The following is an 11,209-nucleotide window of genomic DNA, read 5'->3' on the forward strand; positions in this document are numbered from 1 at the left end:
AAGGTCTAGAAAACATGACGTATGAGGGAAGAGTAAAAAAATTGGGTCTATTTAGTTTGGAGAAGAGAAGACTAAGGCGATGCGATAACAGTTTTCAAGTGCATAAAAGGTTGTTACAAGGAGGAGGGAGAAAAATTGTTTTTCTTAACCTTTGAGGACAGGACAAGAAGCAATGGGCTTAAATTGCGGCAAGGGTGGTTTTGGATTGGACATTAGGAAAAACTTCCTAACTCTCACCGTGGTTAAGCACTAGAATGAATTGCCTAGGCAGGTTGTGGACTCTCCATCATTGGGGATTTTTAAGAGCAGGCTGGACAAACACCTGTCAGGGATGGTCTAGTTAATACTTAGTCCTGCCTTGAGTTCGGGGGACTGGACTAGATGTCCTCTCGAGGTCCCTTCCAGTTCTATGATTCTATGATAGTAATGGCTCTTTGATCTAGCAGTAAAAATCAGAATGAAGTCCAATGGTAAAAAGCTAAAACTAGAAAAAATCCAATAAAATAGGGTACAATTTTTTTCACCAGTGAAGGTAATTAACCATCAGAACAGCTTTGCAAGGAGTGAGGTGGATTCTCCATCACTTGAAGTTTTTCAATCCAGACTGTGGGGTAGGTCTACTCTTAAAAAGTTGCAGTGGCAGAGCTACAGCGTGTTAGTGAAGAAGTTACTACACTGACAGGAGAGCATCTCCCATCAGCATAATTAATCCACCTCCGTGAGAAGTGGTGGTAGCTATGTCAACAGGAGAAGTTCTCCCATGAAGCGAGCGCTAGCTATACTGGGCTTAGGTCAGTACAACTGCGTCGATCAGAGGATTTTCAAACCCCTGAGCCACGTAGTTATAATACTGATGTAAATGTGTAGTGTAGACCTGGCCTGGATGCCTTTCTAAAAGAGATACTCTAACCCAAACAGAAGTTATGGTTTAATCCAGAAATTGCTGGGTGAGCTTTTATAGCCTGTTATGCTGGAGGTCAGACTCGATGACTCTGGCCTTAAAAATCCATGATTTCATTAACTAACACTATCTGCATCTGTCTTTGATAAAGCACACGGCAGGCTTGCTTTGAAGAGCTGATGAGAAGAATGTTTGACCATCTATTTAGAAGGGTGCTTAGCAATGAGGGACTGCCAAGCTTTGCCTCTTGTTTACCGTGCCTTTAGGCAACTGATAGTGTCAGGGTCAGACGTGCTCAACGGTCATTCCGTAACTTGGCTGGAGTCATTTATTTTGCGTAACTTATTTCGAGTAAGCACGTGATCTATTGCAATGTAGCAACCAGATTCTGCCAGGTACCCATTGTATCTCGTAACTTTCCCCCAGGAACTTCTTTTGTGGTTAGAATTAGCAGACAGAAGATAAAACTTTCTCCTCTAGCATACCCAACTCAGTCTGACTTAATTTAGAGAGACTTAAGTTTCTCATATGCATGTTGACAGCCAATGGCTCTGGGAAGGCAGAGGAGTGTAGCATTTGGTAAAGATTAAAGAACCCTTGTCAGACAAGGTCTAGGTAGGAGAAAGCGCTATCAGGCATTCCTGTCTGTATTTGTACAGCTCCCACGCTCCTCTTTTGCCTTTGAAGACCTTCTCCTATTGCTGTAACAGACATGGAAAATTATGGGGGGAATACATTTAAATCCATGTTTAATAACGCCGTTTCAGTTCTCACCAGCAGACACATGAATAGGTTATAACATCCGTGCAGGAAGAGCTTAGAAAACAGAAGCGAAGTTTGAAGGAGTCGTATGTAAGGCTCTGTCATGCAAAGAAATGGCATTACTTCCCAGCATTAGAGGCAAGGAGACAGCAGAACAAGAAGGGAGGTGTGAAACTGGTCTTAGTAACTCTGTGTTTATGTAAGTTGGGGGTCAAGGCTTAGCCTATTCGTATTCTTTCCAGCGTGACTTTGAACAAATACATTCAGCGTGTCAGCTCTGTCAAGTTTCCAGCATTAAGCCGCTGACACCTGAGTATGACTGACTCACCCACTAATTCCCTAGACACAGCCTCCCTTCGGATAAACCTTTCATCTGACGCATCTTTATCTGGTTTTGCTGTGTCACGACATTGCTACCCTTGAGACTCATGCAGCCAGGAGCTCCTGCTTTAACCTGACAGCCCTAGCATAATCAACGGTGACGAACACCTAAAGTAACACTTCTTATTCTCAGAGCTGTGCAGAGAAAATGTTGATTGACACCAGGGGCGGCTCCAGGCACCAGCGCAGCAAGCCCTGGCGGTCCCTGCGAGGGCGGCTTTCGGCGGCATGCCTGCGGGAGGTCCGCCGGTCCCCACGGCTTTGGTGGCAATTTGGCAGTGGGTACACTGCAGCCGCGGGACCGGTGGACCTCCCACAGGCGCGCCACTGAAAGCCGCCTGCCTGCTGTGCTGGGGGTGGCAAAATACATAGAGCTGCCCCTGATTCACACCCAAGGGCAGGAACAAAGCACAGGAAAGGTGTTTGTGCCCCATAAAAATCACATGGTATTAGAAGGTTGTCAAAACTGGTGTCAGGCTACAAAATATCACGAGATTGGCTTACAAAATCCTGAGTTTTTAAAACAAAGGAGTTGAACCCTAAATCTATTGTTTTGACTTCTGCTTTCTGAAGCTTGAGGATGCACTTGGATCACATTTTCAAGCTTTTTCTGCTAGAACCTCTTTTTCAGGAAAGATGAAACACTCACGTATTCACCTGCCTCGAGCCCTGCGCCACCACAGATTTTGTGTCTGCGATCCCCCGAAACGGGTCCGTGGATATCTGGGATTTGCAGGGCTCTCGACGTGACTCCAGGAGCTGGAGCTTTACAGAAGACCCCCAATACTGCCAGGATCGCAGTAGATTCAGGAGCGGGGGCAAGGCTGCCTGAGGAAGGCAGAATCAGGATTTGCTAAATGGGGGCTATCCGTTTAATAGCAAACCTACAGCCTGTGGCCAGGGCCTGTGCATCACTGGCAGTGGCTGGACAAGCCGACAGGGAAGAGAAGAGCCAGACGGCTCTGCCGGGGCGGACACAATGCAGAATGCCTCGGCCGGGGCTGGGCTTCTCGGGGCTTGCCCCGGGGCTCCCTTATTCGTGCCCCTTTCTGCGATCGCTGCAGCCTAAGGGAGGCGGGGAAGGGCTGGGACCAGAGGAGGGAGGGGACGGGGGTGGAGACCTGCCCCCTGCCCCTCCTCCGGCCGGTGCTCGCCCCAGCGCGCAGGGGGAGGCGGAGCCGAGGCTGCAATTCAAGCGTCCATGGCGGGACCGGGCTCCGATCCTGGCGAGCTCAGCGACTCCGAGCTGCTGCGGCTGCTGGAGGAGGAGCCGGGGGACCACGCGCTGCAGCCGGGGTGAGCGCTGCCCCCCCTCTCCCCAGCTTCGGGGTTCGCCTGTAAAACGCCCCCCAAAGCCTAGAGCGGCGGCAGCCCCCGGAGCTCGCCCCCCCCCACCCCAGGCTGCATCCCGACTGCAGCCGGCGATGGCTCTTCCCCGGTAACCCCCGGGGGGCTCCTTTGGCAGCTCCTAGAAGAGCTGCACCTCCCAGGCCTCTGGGAAGCAGCCCCCAAATCGGGGTGCAGCCTGGGTGCTTTGCAAAGCAGCGTGGGGTCCTGTGCCCCCTTCGCTCCCGGAGGCAGGGGGCAGCGAACCGGCCCCCTGCCTGGAAACAGGGCGGGGGGGACCAAGGCTTGTAACCTCCCCAAGGAGTCCGGAAGATCAAATCTCCATCCCAGCAGTTGTTCCCTGCTCCCAGCATCTACATTCTTAACGCAGGGAGACTTTCCCTTTGCTCCGGGGCTGGGCAGGACTTTCCCATGGGAGGGTGTGAAACTTGTCCGAACTTGCCCTAATCTGGCTCCTTGAAAACAAATGGCTGCTCCTCACTGGGGCTTTCCCAGAGGACAGTAGGAACTATACCAGTGTGTTCCTACCTTGGCACAGACTTGAAGGAGAGATTGATACTGCTCATCACTTTACTGTTTCATCTCTGTGCTAGTGGCTTTGCTGGATAAACTTACTGTGCAAACTGCAAAACAGTTATCAGAGGGGTAGTTGGGTTAGTCTGGATCTGTAAAAAGAGACAAAGAGCCCTGTGGCGCCTTATACACTAAAAGAAGTATTGGAGCATAAGCTTTCGTGGGTGAATGCGTCCAGGGCCGGCTTTAAGCCGATTCCCCGGAAGAGGGCCCCGCGCCTAAGAGGGCCCTGCGCCGGGGGTCTTCAGCGGTGGAGGGTCCTTTGGTGCCACGGAAAACCGAGAGTGGACTCCCCGCCGCTGAAGTGCTGCCGAAGCCCCGGACCGCCGCCGAGTATTCCAGTTGGGCCCTGCGGGCAGGGGCAGCTCCAGGCACCAGCACGCCAAGCGTGTGCCTGGGGCGGCAAGCCACGGAGCGCGCTCTGCTCGTTGCTGCGAGGGCGGCAGGCAAATTGCCTTCGGCAGCATGCCTGGAGGTTCTGCTGGTCCTGCGGCTTCGGCGGACCTCCCGCAGGCGTGCCACCGAATCCGCGGGACCGGGGACCTCCCGCAGGCAAGCCGCCGAAGGCAGCCTGCCTGCCGTGCTTGGGGCGGCAAAATACCTAAAGCCGGCCCTGAATGCGTCTGACGAAGTGGGTGTTCATCCATGAAAGCTTATGCTCCAATACGTCTGTTAGTCTATAAGGTGCCACAGGACTCCTCTTTGTCGCTTTTTGCAAAACAATTGTATTTTTAAAGTACTTTAGAAAGGGGGAAACAATGTATTTCATTATAGAGACTCTGGAAAGCCAAACTCCTCAAGCGACCTGCCTCTGGAATCCTTAAAGAAGGTGTTGACGGAAGACAGTGCAGCTGGGAAGGTGAAAAGAAAGAGAGCGCAGACTCCCCTGGAAAAATATTACCTGAAGTACCTTTGCGTCACTGATCTGTCCACTCAGAGTTGGTGCGAACAACAAATGGTTTATGGGCGGGAGCTCCCCCAGCTGCAGGCACCAGAGACCGTAGTGTTATTGAACACAGGGAAGAGCATACATCTAGCCAGAGGTAACACTACCAGACTGTTGCAGTAAAAACTTCCATTTTGTTTTCTTTCTCCTCAGCTTTTTCTGCATCTTTTATCACACAGGGCGTTGTTTCATCATGTTTTCTGCAAAGATTTTGGAAGGCTTTAATATGTGTGTTAACAAATTCATTTACTTGTAATACGCTGGGTCAAATTCTACCCATAGCTACACCTGTACAACCCTATTGATGTCAGCAGGGATGCACAGGTATAACTGCAAGCCGAATTTCACCTTCTAGTCTCATAAGAGCCTTCCAAAAGCATATACTTGCATTAAAGAGCAGTATAACACACGCTGCTTTAACTATCCTAGTATGCCGGCGTCTGGACTAAATTTAACTTATGGGTATCCTTGGAAAAAAGAAAATGTTCCTTGTAATCCTCAGTGGATTGATATATTGCACCAGGGTCAAGGAAAGGGGCCTAATTTTTTATCATTTTCTAACATTGGTAATTTATTTTCAAAGAGGGCACTGGACTGGGTGTCAGGAGACATGGGTTCTTCTCTTCCTGGCTCTCCAACTCATCTGTTGAGTACCCAAGGGTACTCATCTCTGTGCCCGATTCCCCTCCCACCTGTTGTCTATCTTGTTTATTTACACTGAAGCTTTTTTACCATGCTTCGTGGTGCCTTGCACAATGGGACCCAGAGTTGCAGCCTCAAGACAGGACTGTGATAAAAATTAATAATCATTTTATCTCTTTTTGAAATCAGAACTAGAAGTCCATGATGTAGTGAAAATACGTACGACCAGCAGGGAAGATTCTTGGGCAATAAAAATACTGAATCTTCTTTCTGTGATTCCAGTTCTACAAGCAGGTATGTAGGCAGGCAAAAGGTATTGTCATAATTTTTTTTTATCTTCATTTTACTCTGTGTTTGTGTGGTGTCAGAGAGAGTGTGTGTTTTATATATAAAAATTTGTTGTGATCTTTGTGCTAGCTTGAAAGGATGATAACAATTAGAGATTGTTAAGACAAAAATATTTCTTTTAAACTCCCTTGCCTGAATTTCTAATAACCACCTTAGATTATTAAAACTGAATCTCCTTGGGGAGGCATGCAAGCATTCTCTTAATCCGGTGTCTAAATGCAAATTCTTAAAATGCATCAGTACTACAATTCCAAGACATTTGCAGTGTTACTTAAGTCTTCATTCAAAAGCCATGCGAGCCTCATAAAATGTATGGGTATCCCATTTTGTATTCCAGGTGGCTGCGTGCGGGAGCTTCCAGTGTTTGGAGTAATAGAAGGTGTCTTCCTGATGGGAATTATTGATGAGCTGTGCTATAGTGCCAAGGGAGAGCTCGAGCTGAGAGAGCTAAAAACTCGAGGCCGACCTTTTATGCCTTCTGGAGCACAGAAAAAGAAAGATTATTTCCAGGTGGGTAAAATATGCTCAAATCCATAGACAAATATGTTCAAAATAGGGGTAAAATTTTATTCAAATCCATAGACAAATATTTGCTCAGAAAACAAGCAACGAATGGGTATTAGACTAACATTACTAAAGAAGTAGTGTAATGTAACGACCTTGTATTTATATTGTCCCTCTTATACCAAAAACATTCTACAGATTATTGTGCAAATTATATGTGAATTGCAGCCATCCCTGGACTGAAAGAGAACCGCTGTTTGACAGCCAGCCGCCATGTTAGGACAGGAAGTATTCAGTTGAAACTAGAAGGGGAACTCCATGTAGGTGGAGTATAACCACCCCAACTGGGATTCAGACCAGGCATCAGCGTTAACAACCCTTCTCTTGGGAAAAGTGTCCTAGGAGCTTCAAAGACAAGTCAGGACACTTGGGTCAACATCTCATGCAAAAGATGGTCCTCCAGCATTCCATGGCCTCCCAGATAATTGGTTCAATGCTGACTTGCAGAGACATATGTCACCTACTAAACTATTGCCATCAAATCCCACAGCACTTGGATTGGTTGTGCAATATTAAGTTTATTTTAACTACAAGTGCGCCCTATTCATGTAATTTGAGATCTGCTTTCAGCTGCGTATCATCAAAGCTGCCTAAAGGATTTATTTGGCTGCCTGATTCCCATTTAGAATTAGGGCAGCGCTGAAAACCCCACCTTTTAAAGTTCAGCTGATTAAGTCTCATTCTGTCAGACTCTCGCCTCAATTTTGAACACACTTTATTTACACCTAGAAGTTATTTGCATGTACATTTTTATCACTGGCTCCTCTGTGGTTCAGTGAGTTGTCCACATTTTCCTGGACTACTCGTCTATTTGGAGGTGATCTGTAACCTTACAGAGATGGGCATTTCTATGTATAATACTCTCGGCGAGGAAGAATTGCACCGAGTAGCATGATGGTTTCCAATGACGCCTGAGGCTGTGCCTACACTCTGCGCTAGGGGTGTGATTCCCAGCTTGTGCAGACATATTCACGCTTGCTCCCATCTGAGCTAAAACTAGTGGAGCATGGACAGCAGCAGATTGGGCCAGCCGCTCTGAGTACAAACCCCTCTGAACCTGGAGGGTTCGTACTCACGGTGGCTAGGCTGGGCCACCACTGCCCGTGTTGCACTACTATTCTTAGCATGCTAGCTCAGATGAGTGAAAGTGGAGTGTCTTTTGAAGCTGGGATTCCCATCCCTAACTGTCAGTGTAGACATAGCCTAGGGGAGTTCATCCCAGCTTGTTGCGTTCTATAATGCACTATTGTTTGATCATCTATTAAATTATCTTCCCCTTCTTCCCCCACTCCTCCCGGCTTCCAGGTCTGTTTGTATAAATACATTTTTGATGCCATGGTGCAAGGAAAACTGAAACCAGATGTTATCACCAGTCACATCCAGCTGAGGCCAGAGCAGCCACTGGGATCGCAAATTAGGGATCATGCTCAGAAAGTAGGATTCACGGTAACCTGCTTTGGGGACCTCCTGGAACTGATGTATCTAAACCTGACGCTCTCCGACATCCCCGGTATTGACTGTTTGAAAATCGAATACAGCCACCAGGAAAGTAACACCCTGCTCGGGACGGAGGCGGTTCGGTTTGAAGAAGAAAAGGTGCGAGAGAGAGCACAGTACTACCTTGCTTACTGGAAAGGACAAAGGGAGGTCCAGGGGGTGGAAATTGAGGAAGCGTGGAAGTGCCAATCCTGTAGCTACTCGGAGATCTGTGACTGGAGAAAGAAGAGGGCAGAAGGGCCTGAACAGAGAAGCGGACCAAAGAAGAGTAAATGAAGGCAATCCTGTCCTTCCGGAAGGAGGTTCCTCCTTACTGATGTGAAAATGTGCGTGCACTCAATTCATGGGGTTAACCGGACCATAGAATGGAGCAAACCACAAAAGAGGGCCAAGCCCATCACTTTACTAAGCAGAAGTCATTGCACCAATGGTGAATCTGGCAGCATGTTTGTAATGTGACATTTTAAGTGCTCTTAAGAAAATACTGGTTTGGATAGTACATATTGTTACAGGGGTGCAGTTCAAGCACGAGGCAAGCTGTGCGAGTTGCCACACTTCTCTGAGCCTCCATTTCCCCATCTATAAAATGGGGGTAAATGCCTACTGCATATGGATTCTCTGAGGGTTATGTAATTTTATCTTGGTGAAGTGGTTTGAACAATAGTTTCTTTTATTTCCTACTGCTATAAACTCTTATGTAGAGAAGGTTCCAAACCATAACCCCAGATCCTACCACACCCAAACTTGGTGCTTCATCTTTAGTTCCTTTGGAGTAACTTTACCCTTCATCTGTCTTCTCCATCTGCTCTCCCAAAGATCCTATATCAGCCATTCTCTCTATAAGATTGAAGCTGAACTCAGCTCTCTCCCAAAACCCATTAGTGCTACACCAGGGCATAGTGACATGAAGGCTGGAATTTTTCAAAGGTTGCCTGAATTTGGCACCTAACTCCCTTAGGTTCCTTTGCAAATCTCAGCTGAAGGCCCAGCCCTGCACGGTGCCCGTACGATGCCAAGTACCCTCATTCCCATTGGTATCAGTGGGAGTTGTGGTCATTCATTGCCTTGCTGGGTCAGCCTGTTAAAAGCGGATCTGATTCCGTTCTTTATGTAAGTCTTTAACCTTTCTATGTGTTGTCAAAATTACATGTTCTAGTAAGTAAGTAATTTAGAATCATCTGACTATTTAACATATTACTTGATTATCTGTATGAAGGAAAATGTATTGTTTTTAAAATGTTTAATGTATAACAACAAAGTTCTTAATTGTGGGGGAAGAGGGGTTGTTTGGTATGTTTTGGGGGTTTTTTACTATTGAAATCAAATAAATAGAAACTTTCACTATTTCCATACCAGGAAATTATCCTGTCAATTGAAATTTTTTGAGGTGAGGGGCAGGGGAAATGAACCCATTTCTCCTATGTTGGACTAAAAACAACCAGTTTTGATTTTGTGTGTGCAAGGGGGAGTGAATTAGGAAGGAAAGCTATAACTACGGCAAAACTTGTGAAGTTTAAATATTAGCGTTAGAAGAGAATGCTCATACATGACGAGCCATGTCCTCAACTGGTGTAAATTCATAGATTGGCTCCTTCAGGCCTTAAAACTTCTTATTCTGATCATCTAGTCTGATCTTTTGTATAACACAGGCCACAGAACCGCACCCAATAATTTCTGTATTTATCATCTTGTGTGAGTTATGGCAGATATTTCTAGAAAACCATCCAGTCTTGATTGAAAGACTCCAAGTGATGGAGAATCCACCACCTCCCTGGGTAAGTTGTCCCAGTGGTTAATTATGTTCATTCTGAAAAACGTGTGCCTTATTTTTCACCTCCGTGCTTCAGTTTCCTCATTTGTAAAATGAGGATAATGCAACTGACTGTTGTAAAGCACTCTTAGATCTGCTGATGAAAAGCACGATTAGGTATTATTATTTTTAATCTGAATTCGTCATTGTCATCTTCTGCCAGTTTAAAAAGCCATTACTATCAGAAAGCTCTTCCTTGCTTATAGATTGTGTTCTAGTCACTACTGAATCTTCCCTTAAATAAATTAAATAGATGGAGCTTTTTTTTTTAGTCTTTTGCAGTAAGGAATCTTTTCCAAACTGCGGTGTTCTCGTCGTTCTTTTCTGAATGCTTTGCAATTTTTTTAACATCTGTTTTGAAGTGTGGATACTGGAACTGGACACAGTATTCCAGTAAAGATGTCACTAATGGTGTATATCCAGGTAACTTTACTGCCCTTCTCTTATTTAAACATTCAAGAATCGCATTTACTCTCTCTTATGGGATTTCACTGGGAGCTTAGGTTCAATTTGTTGTCTGCCATGACCCCAAAATCCTTCTCGGAGTTGTTGCTTTCTAGGATACAACCCCTTCCCTCCCCGCATCTTATAAGTTTGACCTGCATTCTTTGTTCCTAGTTGTGTGACCTTGAATTTAGCTGTATTGAAATGCAGGTTGTTCAGATGAGCTACAAGCGATCCAGGTGGTTCTGTATGACTGACCCATTTCCATTGTTGTTTACACAAAAATTAGTGGCATGGTAATCTGTAGATTTTACCAACAATGATTTTATATTTTCTTCCAGATAACTGGTTGAGAACAAATCCCTGTAGGGCCCCACTGGGCACAACCCCATTAGATAACATAAAAATGGCCGTACTGGGCCATCCAGCCCAGTATCCTGTCTACTGACAGTGGCCACTGCCAGGTGCCCCAGACGGAGTGAACCTAACAGGTAATGATCAAGTGATCTCTCTCCTGCCATCCATCTCCACCCTCTGACACACAGAGGCTAGGGACACCATTCCTTACCCATCCTGGCTAATAGCCATTTATGGACTTAACCTCCATGAATTTATCTGGTTCTCTTTTATACCCTGTTATAGTCCTAGCCTTCACAACCTCCTCAGGCAAGGAGTTCCACAGGTTGACTCTGTGCTGTGTGAAGAAGAACTTCTTTTTATTTGTTTTAAACCTGCTGCACATTAATTTCATTTGGTGGCCACTAGTTCTTATATTATGGGAACAAGTAAATAACTTTTCTTTATTCACTTTCTCCACATCACTCATGATATAATATACCTCTGTCATATCCCCCTTTATTCTCTTTTCCAAGCTGAAAAGTCCTAGCCTCTTTAATCTCTCCTCATATGGGACCCGTTCCAAACCCCTAATCATTTTAGTTGCCCTTTTCTGAAGCTTTTCTAGTGCCAGTATATCTTTTTTGAGATGAGGAGA

The 11,209-nt window shown here is 46.1% G+C and overlaps 1 protein-coding gene across 3 annotated transcripts in view; it reads left to right on the forward strand.

Moving 5' to 3' along the window:
* EXO5 (exonuclease 5) overlaps positions 1 to 9,473 on the forward strand; it is a 154,400-nt gene extending 144,927 nt beyond the window's left edge. Inside the window, exons 1-5 of one of the 3 annotated variants that reach the window (XM_039507343.1) lie at positions 3,173 to 3,340; positions 4,739 to 5,007; positions 5,742 to 5,846; positions 6,238 to 6,410; positions 7,770 to 9,473. In XM_039507343.1, the coding sequence (XP_039363277.1) occupies positions 3,246 to 3,340; positions 4,739 to 5,007; positions 5,742 to 5,846; positions 6,238 to 6,410; positions 7,770 to 8,237 (1,110 nt within the window). In that variant the 5' untranslated portion in view covers positions 3,173 to 3,245 and the 3' untranslated portion in view covers positions 8,238 to 9,473. Of the gene's footprint in view, positions 1 to 3,172; positions 3,341 to 4,738; positions 5,008 to 5,741; positions 5,847 to 6,237; positions 6,411 to 7,769 lie in introns of those variants that run through there. The other 2 variants (XM_039507344.1, XM_039507345.1) reach the window with 2 other exon arrangements.
* Positions 9,474 to 11,209: the final 1,736 nt, after the last annotated feature.

The sequence above is a fragment of the Mauremys reevesii genome, linkage group 20 (assembly GCF_016161935.1).
Source record: "Mauremys reevesii isolate NIE-2019 linkage group 20, ASM1616193v1, whole genome shotgun sequence".
In the NCBI taxonomy this organism is placed as follows: domain Eukaryota; kingdom Metazoa; phylum Chordata; order Testudines; family Geoemydidae; genus Mauremys; species Mauremys reevesii.